Source organism: Molossus molossus, unplaced genomic scaffold (assembly GCF_014108415.1).
Source record: "Molossus molossus isolate mMolMol1 unplaced genomic scaffold, mMolMol1.p scaffold_m16_p_17, whole genome shotgun sequence".
NCBI lineage: Eukaryota > Metazoa > Chordata > Mammalia > Chiroptera > Molossidae > Molossus > Molossus molossus.
In genome coordinates, this window is record NW_023425352.1 from 49,679,424 (window position 1) to 49,693,964 (window position 14,541).

Genomic DNA, 14,541 nt, shown 5'->3' on the forward strand with positions numbered 1-14,541 from the left:
ATGTTCTAAGAGCCAATGAGGATACTTGGGAAGTAGAAATTCCTACATTATCATCTCCTCCTCAAACACTGGGCAAAGGAAAACCCTTCAGTGCCCTAGAAGAATCTCTGTATTCTTCAATCCCTTTTCTGGACATAAAAATGAGATATGAGGTTGAAACACACTAGAAACCCCAGGAGCCTATGACCATGTGTGGTCATACCCCCTGAGCTTCTCTCTAAGGAAGGCCACTGAGTTTGGAGATGGCCTGTGAACCATAAGCCTCCCAGCATGAGTTAAAAACTGGGTTGAACACAGTATTGCTATACACCTGTTTTTTTCCCTTAAATATATAACCCACTAAGCTGTAAAGAGGTTTAGGGTGTTCTGTAAATTTAATAAGGAAAACTGGAACAGCAAATAGTTCAGGAACTAAACCTAAGCATTCCTCTTTAAAAGTGTGAAGCCACCCAGCTGGTGTGGCTTAGTGGTTGAGCGTCGACCCATGCACCAAAAGGTCACTGGTTCAGTTCCTGGTCAGGTCACATGCCCAGGTTGTGGGCCCAGTCTCCGGTGTGGGGCATGCGGGAGGTGGCCAATTGATGTTCTCTCTCATTGATGCTTCTGTCTCTCCCTCTCCCTTCCTCTCTCTCTAAAAAAATAAAGCGTGAAGCCAATCCTTGCTGTCATGGGAAATGATTATAGGTGTTGAAAAGAACAATAGTTCTTTTAAACAGCCAGTAAATTCCAATTGAACTGGAATAAATTAATATATTGGGCATACAACAAAGGTTTCTTATGGATAATTTAACAGAAAGACTCATACAAACCTCTTTAGAAAAGGTACCCTCTAAAGCAGCAGATCTCAACCCAGCACAATTTTTTATTGTCACAACTGAGAGAGAAGTGGGGACTCCTGTCATCTGGTGGGTAGAAGCCAAGGATATTGGGAAACATTTTATAATGCACATGACAGCCTCATACAACAAAGAACTACCCAATCCAAAATGTAAATAGTGCAGCAATTAAGAAACCTTGTGCTAAACACACACACACACATACACATGCATGCATGTGCGTAGCAACAACAAAACAAAAAATTCCAGGCTTTGTTAGAATATGAAAAAGAATAAAGATTGGCTTTCTACTCCTATTGATACATTATTTTCACTAAATATTAAAGCTGGTTTACAGAAAAACAAAGTATCACCCCTCAGCACTATCACAGCCCATTGACCTATTCCAATAGTTGGTCATGAGTTCCTATAGTTTTCTACTGAGCTGTGATCATAATGTATCTATTTCATTTTTTAAATAATTGTTTCGAGCCCAGCCAGAGTGGCTCAGTTGGTCATTCTGTGCACTGAAAGGTTACCGGTTCGATTCCCAGTCAGGGCACATATCTAGATTGTGGATTCGATCTCCAGTCAGGCAGCCAATCAATGGATCAATGTTTCTCTCTCACATCGATGTCTCTCTCTCTCTCTCCCCCCCCTCCCTTCCTCTTTCTAAGAATGTCCTCGGGTGAGGAGATATATATGTATAGTTTTTATATATATCCCCCATGTATCTACATGGTCTTTATTGCCAAATCGACTGTCACAGTACTTTTAAAGATTTAAAATATTTTATTCAGATATGTTCAATTTATCCCTTAATCTGTTTTTGTTTTCACCTAATGTACAGTGTTATGAGTTCCTCATTTGAGAACATTAAAAGTGGACTTGTCCTTGAAAAACAAAACAGAACTTTAGAATATTATAAAAACTCTTGGAACTCTGTTACCCAGAAATTATTACTTTCCTTCCAGCGGTCTTTTATCAAGTATTCAGAAAGCAACTATCTAGTCTTTAGTCTGTCCACCCAGTTTTTCTGTGGTTAGTCTCATCTTGGTCAAATTTTAAACAAAACAAAAAGGATATTCCTTCAAAGCCCTGCACTTGAAATATAAACTATTTCCTCCTCCATAAAATCCAGCTGTTCTGAGTCCCCTTTGTACCTGGCACCTTTAGGTCATTTAACCTCTGTGGTGACCACTGGATAATGATCAGGCTTACATGTCTATGTCCCTCATTAGACTTTGAGCACCTCAGAGGCTGGCAAACTTACAAATCTTTGTACCTCCCATTCCTAGTCCTGAGCTCAGCTCATGGTGGATGTTGATAAATATTTATAGAATATGTTAATGACAGGCTAAACACCTACATTGTGGTCAGCATTATAAGGTTGAGCATTTATTTGTCCCTGGTATTTTCCTGAGTTCACTTGTGTTCTCTCTAGGTGTTTCAAGTGTTCACTGTCTCCAGTCATAGGTAAGAGAATCCAAGGACAGAAAACACAGCTTATACTTCCTTTATAAATTTTATTGATTATGAATTGGAGAAAGTGCTAAATTAGCCTTCAGGAGGACAGGATTCTCATGTCCACAGAATAGAAAACTAGTAAACTAGTCTTTATTTATTTAGTTGTTCCCAACAGGCCATTAAGTTAGCCTGGTCTCACAGGTCCAAGGCCCAGGAGAAGTGAATTGGGAGACTCTTTAGAGAGTGTCCCCAAGTCATGGACTTCCTCATCTTTTTCTTTCTTCCATTTGTACTGAAGCATATTGTTTTAAATTATGTTAACTTCTTTGTTTAAAATATTAATTTCTAGTTTTTCCAAATACATAAATATATACATGCAAATACATGCAAAATATATGTTAATGAGAAGAAGATAGAGAGATAGAGATAGGTAAGTAGATAAAGAGAGAGAGAAATCCTCCAGTCTGTTGTTTAGTGAGTACACTGGAGATAAAAGAAGTAAACAAATAATGCTGATCCTTATCATCTGGTGAAAACTGAGTACATAAATCATTCAAAACTATTTTCAAAACTCTTCAAGAATATTACATATGGAAGCATGGGCGAATATACTAAGACTCTTGATAAGCAGCTTCAGTCAATTTCACAATTCCTCCAGGTGAAGTTGTATTTGCCAGATTGTTTCCAAAGAAAGTTCATGATTTAGAATCTGGTTCTTAATTATTCTCCTGCTAATCCTGGCAAACTGTTGTGTTACTCAATAAAGCAACTTTATTACTTTCTTTTTGCATTGCGTGGTTGGAAAATGCCATCTGAAGGTTGCATAATGAATGCATTATTAAAGTGAGTTGAACTCTCGATCACCATTTTGCTGCTCCACTTGAGAAAGTGAGCATACCAAGGACTCAATTAATAGTATTCACCTATCTCAGGAAACCCTCAGCCATCCTCCATCTTGACTGCACACTAGAATCACATAGGGAGATTAACAAACAGTGCTCTGCCTGGGTCCCACCCCCCGAGATCCTGTTGTCATTGGTTTGGGACGCAGCCTGAGCAAAGAAATTTTAAAGCTCCTCAGGTGATTCTAATGTGCAGGCCAGGTTAAGATTCACTGCACACAAATGCCCCCACTTTGCCCAACTTAATAACACTTATTTAAAATCATGAATTGCTTACTGTGTTTGTGAAGAAATTCCCGCATATATATACTCTGGCACTAACTGCTCTGGGTGGAAGGGTACATTGGCTTGTTTCCTAATACCCAGGGACCAACACAAAACTCTTAAGGTCAAGGAATATTTAACTATTCTGTTAATATTTACCCTGATCAAAAAGCCATTTTTAAAATTAGATTTTCAGTAAACTAAGTTCTCCCTGTACTAGAGCTTAATTTTTTCTATCTTTCTACTTAATTCCTTGCAAAATACCTCATTTTCTTCATCCTGAAAAGAATTTCTAATTATGTGGGTTATAGGTAAGATTAAAAATACCCAGTTTGGATCTTTCATGATAAATAATATTAGCCATGTCCAGTCACATAAAATTCATCTAATTTTATTCTCCTCCACATTTGGTGCTAACTAAATGAAAACCTGACGGCTAAAAGAGAGTGCTAGACCTTCTTTACATGAATCTTCATTTCTCTAGAATTAAGCATGTAGGTGTAAGCATTCTTGCCTAAATCAACTTGCAGACATGAACAGTGCTGCATCACTTGACAACAAACATAAATTGGTAAACAAACAGTTAAATCTGATTTCTTTTTTTAAAGAAAATGTGGTTCTACAGGAATCTAGAATTCCAAGCATTGCATTTCCAAACCAATACTTACATTTTCTAGGAGACAAACAGCAGCAGGATTCCCATAAAATGCTTTTGCTGTGAATGCATCTGCTATGAAAATAGGTAGCTTCATTTTCCTTGCAAGCTCTTTTAGCAAGCTCCCAAAATTGCTGGTAACCTGCTTTACTTCTTGTTGTTGCAAAAAGAAGAGAGAGAGAAAGAAAAGAAATCGGAAAGTTAATGTTTTACTTGGTATACAGGAGCAACCAACAGTTCCTAGATACAAAGTCAAGCAATCATTCTAACACACCTACATTTAAAGATATGTGATACCCTAATTTTTTTAAGCCTCTAAATTGAAATTGTTTTAAAATACTGAATGAATAGAGTATTTTCTTTTCAAATTTTGTATTAATGTTTCATACTGTATATATATACTTAACAACATCATCATATTCTTTCTTAGAGTAGCCAAAACTAGCAAAGGCTATGTTTTTGATGAAGTGAATGAAACATTAAGGGGGCACATATGTGCTTATAGTCACCCAATGAATATTACTACCCTTTAAAAATGATGTATTTTTTCTAATTATTAAAAAATTTGCTCATTATGTAAAAAGTTAGTAAATTAAAAAGTAACCCATAACCATGCAATAAAAATGTGTTTTATTTTGGGACTTAACATAGTCAAAGAAGCCTCATGCTTTAATTAATTTTGTGTTATTTTATTAAATCTGCAGCTGGAGACTTTTTTGAGCTCATGACATAGATTAGTTAAAGCTTTTCATTATAAGAATAATACTTTATTTTTACTACAAATCTATCAAATATAGAAAAGCAAAGGGGATAAAAATAATCTGTACTTCCACTCCCTAGAGATAAACTCTATTAACATTCTGGGTGTTTCCTTTGCTTTCCTAGACACATGGACTTTGTCATAGTAATGAAGGAATTCTTCCCTTCCAAAGTTATAGTACTTTTTGAAAATTCAGCAAATTAGAGGACTTTGATTACATCTAAAAGAAAATTTTAGATGTAAACTTTACATCTAACATGCATTTCTTGTTTTCAAGGAGCTTAAGATAAACAACCTGGAAAGCCCTGCTGTCTGCCCACAGCAGGCCCCAGCCCTTTGGCAGTTCCCAGGCCTACCGGTATTTCTTTCTCTTTCTCTCTCTCTTTCTCCTTCCCTCCCTTTCTTCCTTCTTTTTTTTTTAATTTTCCATAAGAGTTTGAGTCAAACTGATGACATATGCCAAGGAGCAAGATTTCAAATGCTCCCCTCCCTCTTTTTTTTTTCCTTTATAGAGAGAGGGAGGGAGGGGGAGAGAGAGAGAGAGAGAGAGAGAGAGAGAGAGAGAGAGAGAGAGAGAGAGAAACATCGATGAGAGCGAACATCAATTGGCTACCTCTTGCATGCTCCCTACTGGGGATTTGGCCCACAACCTGGGCATGTGTCCTGACCAGGAACCAAACCAGCGACCTCTTGGTTCATGGGTTGACACTCAACCACTGAGCCACACCAGCCAGGCTCCCCTTTTATTCTTAATACAAGTGTTTTACTTAATTTTCTTGCCAAATGCCTGCTTTTCTTTTTTTTCATTGAGTTATAATTGACATATAACATTATATTTGTTTCATTTATACAACATAATGATTTGATATTTGTATATATTACAAAATGACCACCACAGTAAGTGTAGTGAACATCCATCACCATACATCATTACAAAAATTTTTTTCTTGTGATGAGAACTTTTTTTAAATTTTTTTTTTCCTTTATTGATTTTAGAGAGAGAGGAAGAGGGCAAGAGAGAGAGAAACATCAATATGAGAGAGACACATTGAGTGGTTGCCACCCACACGACCCCAACTGGGTCCGGGGACAAACTGTAACCAAGGTACATGCCCTTAACAGGAATCGAACCCGGTTCTCTCTGGTCCACAGGGCAATGCTCTAACCGCTGAGCAAACAGGCCAGGACTTGTGATGAGAACTTTTAAGATCTACTGTCTTAGCAACTTTCAAATATGCTATACAGTATTATTAATTATAGTCACCATGCTGTACATTACATCCCCATGATTTATTTATTTTATAAGTAGAAGTTTGTACCTTTTGACCCCAAACAATAACATTATTAATATTTTAGACATAGTTTCTAATCAGAATTTTTACACTCTTAACAGTACAGCATGAGTATTTTCCAAGGGAAATATTTTAAAGACACTAAATGCTTCAGAAACATCATTTAAATAGACTTACAGTAGTTTGGATATGTTGTAAATTATTTAAACACTTCCCCTTTGGTAAATATTTAAGTTATTTCTTAAATTTTTTGTTAATGTTCATCCTCACCCAAGGATAGTTTTCCATTGATTTTTTTTTTTATCCTCACCCAAGGACATTTTTCACCCCGATATTTTGTTCAGATAGAGTGGGAGGGAGACAGAGAGAGAGAAACATCGACGTGAAAGGGACACATCGAGTGGTTGCTACCCTCACGACCCAACCAGGACCGGGGACAAACTGCAACCGAGGTACATGCCCTTAGCGAGAACCGAACTGGGGTCTCTCTGGGCCGCAGGCCGATGCTCTAACCACTAAGCCAAACCGGCCAGGGCTCCATTGATTTTTAAATAGAGGGGAAAGTCGGGGGGGGGGGGGAGAGAAACATCTATGTGAGAGAGACACATAGATTGGTTGCCTCCCACACAACCCCAACCAAGCCCTGGAATTGAACCTGCAACCCAGGTACATTCCCTTGACCAGGAATAAAACCTGCTACCCTTCTGTCTGAGAGTTGACACTCTAACTGCTGAGCCAAACTGGCCAGGGCTGTTTCTAATTTTTCACTTGTAAAGATAATGTAGTGATCAGACTTATTGAATGTATATCTTGGTCTATACTTCTGATTCTTTAATTATAACAGATTCCTAAGAGTGAAATCTTTGGGTCAAACTAAGTAGACATCTTTTTTTTATCTTTTTTTTTTTTAATGTGAAACACTTTATTTTTATTTTTTTTATTTTTTATTTCTTTTTTAGTTACAGATGTTTCTCCTTTTTTACCACAATGACACCCTCCTCGCCACCCCACCCATGCCCCGTCCCCAGCTTTGTTGTCCATGTCCATTGGCTATGCATACATGCATATAAGTTCTGTGGTTTATCTCTTCCCACCCCCCGACCCCGTCTTCTGAGGGATGTCAGTCTGGCCCTACTTCCATGTTTCTGGTTCTACCGTATTCCTCAGACTGTTATGTTCATTATATTCCGTATATAAGTGAGATCATGTGGTATTTGTCTTTTTCTGCTTGGCTTATTTCACTTAGGATAATAATTTCCAGGTCCCTCCATGTCGTCTCAAAGGATAAAAAAATCTTTCTTTCTTACAGCTGCATAGTACTCCATTGTGTATATGTACCACTGCTTTTTTATCCATTTGTCTGGATGGACACTTGGGCTGTTTCCAGATCTTAGCTATTGTAAATAGTGCTGCTATGAACATGGGGGTACATATATTCTTCCTGATTGGTGTTACAGGCTGCTTAGGGTATATTCCTAGAAGTGGAATCACTGGGTCAAATGGAAGTTCAATTTTTAATTTTTTGAGATAACACCATATTGTTTTCCATAGTGGCTGCACCAGTCTACATTCCCACCGGCAGTGTATTAGGGTCCCCTTTTCTCCACACCATCGCCAACACTTGTTGTTTGATGATTTGTTGATGGCAGCCATTCTGACAGGTGTGAGGTGATACCTCATTGTTGTTTTAATTTGCATCTCTCTGATGATTAGTGATGTTGAGCATTTCTTCATATGTCTCTTGGCCATTTGTATGTCCTGTTTGGAGAGGTGTCTATTCAGCTCCTCTGCCCATTTTTTAATTGGGTTCTTTGTCTTCCTTTTGTTGAGTTGTATGAGCACTCTATATATATTGGAAATTAACCCCTTATCTGATACATCATTGGCAATTATGTTCTCCCACACAGTGGGTTGCCTTTCCATTTTGATGGTTGTTTCTTTTGCTGTGCAGAAGCTTTTGAGTTTGATGTAGTCCCAGGTGTTCATTTTTTCCTTTGTTTCTGTTGCCTTAGGTGATGTATCAGTGAAAATTCTGCTCCGTATGATGTCCGAAATTTTGTTGCCTACATTTTCTTCTAGAATTTTTATGGATTCTCGGGTCACATTTAAGTCTTTTATCCATTTTGAGTTTATTTTTGTGTATGGTGTAAGTTGATGGTCTAGTTTCATTTTTTTGCATGTAGCTGTCCAATTTTCCCAACACCATTTATTAAAGAGGCTGTCTTTACTCCACTGTATGCTCTTGCCACCTTTGTCAAATATTAATTGAGCATATTGCCTTGGGTCCATTTCTGAGTTTTCAGTTCTGTTCCACTGGTCTATCTGCCTGTTCTTGTGCCAGTACCAGGCTGTTTTGATTACAGTCGCTTTGTAGTATAACCTGAAATCTGGTATTGTGATCCCACCAACTTTGTCCTTCTTTTTCAAAATGGCTGTGGCTATTCGGGGACTTTTTTGGTTCCATATGAACTTTTGAAGTATTTGTTCTAGTTCTGTGAAATATGTCATTGGTATTTTGATGGGGATTGCATTGAATCTATAGATTGCTTTGGGTAGTATGGACATTTTGATGATGTTAATTCTTCCAATCCATGAATAAGGTATGTGGTTCCACTTTTTTATGTCTTCCTCTATTTTTATTTTTATTTTTTCAATGTCCTATAGTTTTCTGCAAATAGGTCCTTTACTTCTTTGGTTAAGTTTATTCCTAGTTATCTTAATTCTTTTGCTGCAATGGTAAATGGGATTGTTTTTTCAGTTTCTCTTTCTGTGAGATCATCATTGGTGTATAAGAATGCCATCGATTTCTTGACATTAATTTTGTATCCTGCTACTTTTCCAAATTCATTGATTAAGTCTAGTAGATTTTTGATGGAGTCTTTAGGGTTTTCTATGTGTAATATCATGTCATCTGCAAATAATGACAGTTTCACTTCCTCTTTTCCAATTTGGATCCCTTTTATTTTTTCTTCATGTCCGATTGCTGTGGCTAAGACTTCTAGTACTATGTTAAATAAGAGTGGCGAAAGTGGGCATCCCTGTCTTGTTCCTGTTCCTAAGGGAAATGTTTTTAGTTTCTGCCCATTGAGTATGATGTTGGCTGTAGGTCGTTCATATATGGCCTTTATTATGTCGAGATATGATCCCTCTATTCCCACATTACTGAGTGTTTTTATCAGAAATGGATGCTGGATTTTGTCAAATGCTTTTTCAGCGTCTATTGATATGATCATGTGGTTTTTATTTTTTATTTTGTTTATGTGGTGTATCACATTTATTGATTTGTGAATATTGTACCAGCCTTGCATCCCTGGGATGAATCCCAGTTGGTCATGGTGAGTAATTTTTTGATGTGTTGCTGGATCTGATTTGCTAGTATTTTGTTCAGGATTTTGGCGTCTATGTTCATCAGGAATATTGGCCTGTAGTGTTCTTTCTTTGTAGTGTCTTTTTCTAGTTTTGGAATTAGAATTTTGCTGGCCTCATAGAACGTGTTTGGAAGTCTTTCTTCTTCTTGAATTTTTTGAAATAGTTTGAGGAGAATGGGTGTTAGTTTGTTTTTGAATGTTCAGTAAAACTCCCCCATGAAGCCATCCAGGCCTGGGCTTTTGTTTGCTGGGAGAGTCTTGATTACCTCTTCAATTTCCTTAGTTGTTATTGGTCTGTTCAACTTTTCTGTCTCTTCCCAGTCCCGTTTTGGGAGCCTGTGTGTTTCTAGAAATTTGTCCATTTTGCTTAGATTGTTGAATTTGTTGCCATATAGTTGTTCATAGTAGCTGTTAATGATCTTTTGTATTTCTGTGGTGTCGGTTGTTACTTCTCCTCTTTCATTTCTGATTTTGTGTATTTGGGTTCTCTCCCTTTGTCTCTTGGTGAGTCTAGCTAAGGGTCTATGAATCTTGTTTATCTTTTCGAAAAACCAGCTCTTTGTTTCATTGATCCTTTGAATTGTTTTTTGGTCTCTATGTCATTTATTTCTGCTCTGATCTTTACTATTTCCTTCCTTATACTTGCTCTGGGGTTTTCTTTTTGTTTACTTTCTAGTTCTTTAACGTGTGAGGTTAGACAGTCAATTAGAAATTTTTCTTGTTTTTTGAGGTAGGCTTGTAGTGCTGTGAACTTCCCTCTCAGAACTGCTTTCGCTGCATCCCATAGATTTTGTGTTGTTGTGTGTTCATTGGTTTCCAGGAACTTTTTAATTTCTTCCTTGATCTCCATGGTAACCCATTCATTTTTTAATAACATGCTATTTAGCCTCCATGTTTTCAAATGTCTTTGCATGTTTTTGTTGCAATTGATTTTTAGTTTCATGCCATTGTGATCTGAGAAGATGCTTGACATGATTTCAATCTTCTTGAACTTGTAGAGATTTAGTTTGTGTCCTATCATGTGGTCTATCTTTGAGAATGTCCCATGTGCACTTGAGAAGAATGTGTATTCTGTAGTTTTGGGGTGTAATTCTCTGTAGATATCTATTAAATCCATTTGGTCTAGTGCTTCATTTAGAGTCTCTGTTTCCTTGCTAATTTTTTTGTCTAGAGAATCTATCCAGTGCTGTCAATGGGGTGTTGAAGTCCCCTGCTATGATTGTATTGCTGTTGATTTCTCCTTGGAAGTCCTCCAGAAGATTTTTAATATATTTTGGTGCTCCTATATTGGGTGCATATATGTTTATCAAGGTTATATCTTCCTGCTGGATAGATCCTTTCAATATTATGTAGTGGCCTTCTTTGTCTCTAGTTATGGTCTTCATTTTGAAATCTATTTTATCAGATATAAGTATTGCTACCCCAGCTTTTTTTTTTGCTTTCCATTTGCTTAGAAAATTTTTTTCCACCCCTTCACTTTCAACCTATGTGAGGTTTTTGTTGTGAGGTAGGTCTCTTGTAAACAACATATAGATGTGTCATGCTTTCTTATCCAATCAACTACTCTGTGTCTTTTTATCGGAGCATTCAGTCCATTTACATTTAAGGTGATTATTGATATATACTTATTTATTGCCATTTTTGTTTAGTGTGGTTATATTTTTCTTTCTATTTCTTCTACTAATTATAGTAGTTCTTTTAACATTTCTTGCAGTGCTGGTTTGGTGCTAATGTATTCCCTTAGCCTTCTTTTGTCTGGGAAGCTCTTTATTTGACCTTCTATTCTGAATGATAGTCTTGCTGGGTAGAGTAGTCTTGGATTCAGATCCTTGTTTTTCATGACCTTGATTACTTCATGCCATTCCCTTCTGGCCTGTAGTGTTTCTTGTGAGAAGTCAGCTGAGAGCCTTATGGGGTTTCCTTTGTAGGTAACCTGTTGCTTCTCTCTTGCTGCCTTTAGGATTCTCTCTTTGTCTTTCATTTTTGGCATTTTAATTACTATGTGTCTTGGTGTGGGACTTTTTGGTTTCTTACTTGGGACTCTCTGTGCTTCTTGAACTTGAATGCCTTCTTCCCTCACCAAATTAGGGAAATTTTCTGTCACTATTTTTAAAAATATATTCTCTATTCCTTGCTCTTTTTTGGGGACTCCTATGATGTGAATATTATTACATTTCCAGTTGTCCCACAGTTCTCTTAAGCTGTCTTCCTGTTTTTTAATTGTTTTTTCCTTTTGGTTTTCTGATTGGTTGATTTTTTTCTACCCTGTCTTCTAATTCACTGATCCGGTCCTCAGCTTCCTCTACTCTGCTTTTTAGACCTTCCAATGTGCTTTTCATTTCTGATATGTCATTTTTTATCTCTTCTTGGTGGTTTTTAATTTCCAATTGGTTTATTTTCAGCGTCTCTATGTCCTTACTCATGCTGTTGAGCTTTCTCAGGATCATGGCTCTGAATTCTAGCTCTGTTAACATGCCTAACTGCTCCACATTGATCTCATCTTCGGTGGAGGTCTCTTGTTCTTTCATTTGGCTTCTGTTTCTATGTTTCACCATTTTGGCTGTCACAGTGGGCTTTGGAGCCTGTCAAGTTTTCCCTGTGGGTGTTGGCGTTCTGCTGTTTGTGGCTCCCTCTCCTGGGTTTAGATGAGCGAGGAAGGACCCATGTTAAACACCACTGTCAAGTCTTACTTTCCTGTTTAAAGTTGCTAACCCAGGAAAGATACTGTCATCTTCTAGCTTTTTGCCTGGAGGCTAGCAGTCAGAGGTTACTTGATGAGTTTTGGGTTGTCAGTTGATTGAAAAACTCCCTCAGGTGCTCAGCATAAGGGGATTTCACGAGGGTGGGGCAGACGCTGGTTGTTAATGAGCCTCAATTAGCATTTCAATGGCCCATAGGGTGGGGTTGTATCTCCGAGGGAGGGGCTGCTGCCTCTCCCCTGAGCCCTGGGAAGGAGCAAGATGGCCACCGTCCTGCGTGGCAGCAACTCAGCAAAAGCTCTGAGTGCCCTCCAAATCCCGAGTGTCCCCACACAGTTCCAGTCCAGTCTGCCCTCCCTCTGCCAGAGCCCAAGGTGAGTGGCTGTGGCTTTTTTAGCCTCTGTCCCAGCTCTGCGCTGTGGAGCCGCTTGGGAGTTTAACCCGAGGTCGCTGCTCCCAGCTAAGGCCGCTGCTGTCTGTGTGCTCCCAGCCCCCTTCTTGTGCCTTCACAATCCTACCAGGATTGAGTCAGTGTCCCTGGTTATAGGGTCTTTGCAAGCTGCTTTTCTGTTGCTTTTTCCCATCGATTTGTCTGTGTTATAGTTGTTAATTCCAGTTTGGTTCTGGGAGACGGTCTGTGTAGCTTCCATTCACTCTGCCGCCCTTTTGGAATCTGTAAGTAGATATCTTAACTTACACAGTTAAATTTATCTTCAGAAAGAGTGTACCAATTTTTTTTTTGGTACGTGCCCCTAGCAGGAACCGAACCCGGGACTCTCTTGTCCGCAGGTCAATGCTCCAACCACTGAGCCAAACCGGCCGAGGAAAGAGTGTACCATTTTACACAATACAAGAGAGTGTTCCACCATTGCTAATCTGATAGATAAAAAAAAATCTTGAGTTTTCATTTGTGTTTCTTGGATTATTCTAGACTGTTAAGAGCATAAAGTCAGTCCAGCTGGTGTGGTTGAGTGGTTGAGCATCAACCCATGCACCAAGAGATCACCGATTCGATTCCCAGTCATGACACATGTCCAGGTTGTGAACCCAAATCCCCAGTGGGGAGCATGCAGGAGGCAGCCAATCGACATTCTCTCTCATTAATGTTTCTATCTCTTTGTCTCTCTCACTTCCTCTCTCTCTAAAATCAATAAATGAAAAAAATAAGAGCATAAAGTCAGGACCTCTTCTTGTTTGTTTGTTTTTTAATTTTTTCTTTATTGATTTTAGAGAGAGAGGAAGGAAGAAGGAGAGAAAGCTAGAAGCATCAATGAGAGAGAACATTGATTGGGCACCTCCTGCATGCTCCTCACTGGGGATCGGGCCTACAACCTGGGCATGTGCCCTGACCGGGAATCGGTGACCTCTTAGTGCCTGGGTCGACACTCAAGCACTCAGCCACACCAGCAGGGCCTCCTCTTGTTTTTCATTACTGCTATAATCTTGGTTCCTAGAACATTGCCAGACACACAATAAATATTTGTTGAATTAATTAGGTTAGTACATAACATGCTGTGCATACATCAAAATTGGACTTTCATACATTGATTGACAAATACTTAGGGTTTCTCAACATGGTATCATCTGCCAGCCAACATTTCCATTTCAATAGCATCACCATTATTGACAGTACATTGCAGTTTGTTTATGTAATTATTTGGAAACTTTATTATAGATTGTTTTTATTATTTGAGAAAATTTACATAGACAACAGAAACAAATTAGAGTTCTGATGTTGAGGCATAGTTTTCATAAATTTAATAGAATTGACACTATTACAAAAGTTTTAGGTGTTCCAAAAAAAGCAAGTTTTTTGCTTCATTGAACTTCAGCCTCATTGGTCCTAGTTATCAGCTACTGAATGAGAAAATATACATTGAAAAGACTGTTGCCCTGGCTGGTGTGGCTCAGTTGGTTGAATGTAGTTCTGTGCACCAAAAGATCACTGGCTTGATTCTAGGTCAGGGCACATGCCCAGGCTGTGGGTTCAACCCCCAGTTGGGGTGCATGCAGGAGGCAACAGATTGATGTTTCTCTATTACATCAATGTTTCTCTCTTACATCGGTTTCTTTCTCTCTCTCTCCCTCTCCCTTCCTGACTAAAATCAGTAAAAGTGTATTTTTAAAGAAAGACTAAATTTTTTTTTTCTTTGTTGATTTTAGAGAGATTGGAAGGAAGAGGAAGAAAGACGGAAACATCGATGAAAGAGAACATCGACTGGCCGACTCCTGCATGCCCCCTACTGGGGACCAGGCCCACAACCTGGGCATGTGCCCTGATCCGGAATCGAACTGGTAACTTCTTGGAGCATGGGTAAC

The 14,541-nt window shown here is 38.5% G+C and overlaps 1 protein-coding gene across 1 annotated transcript in view; it reads right to left on the reverse strand.

Moving 5' to 3' along the window:
* The window catches only part of PBLD (phenazine biosynthesis like protein domain containing), a 51,383-nt gene that overhangs the window by 21,299 nt on the left and 15,543 nt on the right, over positions 1 to 14,541 (reverse strand). The window contains exon 3 of the mRNA XM_036265833.1: positions 4,117 to 4,256. Coding sequence (XP_036121726.1) covers positions 4,117 to 4,256 — 140 coding nt within the window. The remainder of the gene's footprint in view (positions 1 to 4,116; positions 4,257 to 14,541) is intronic.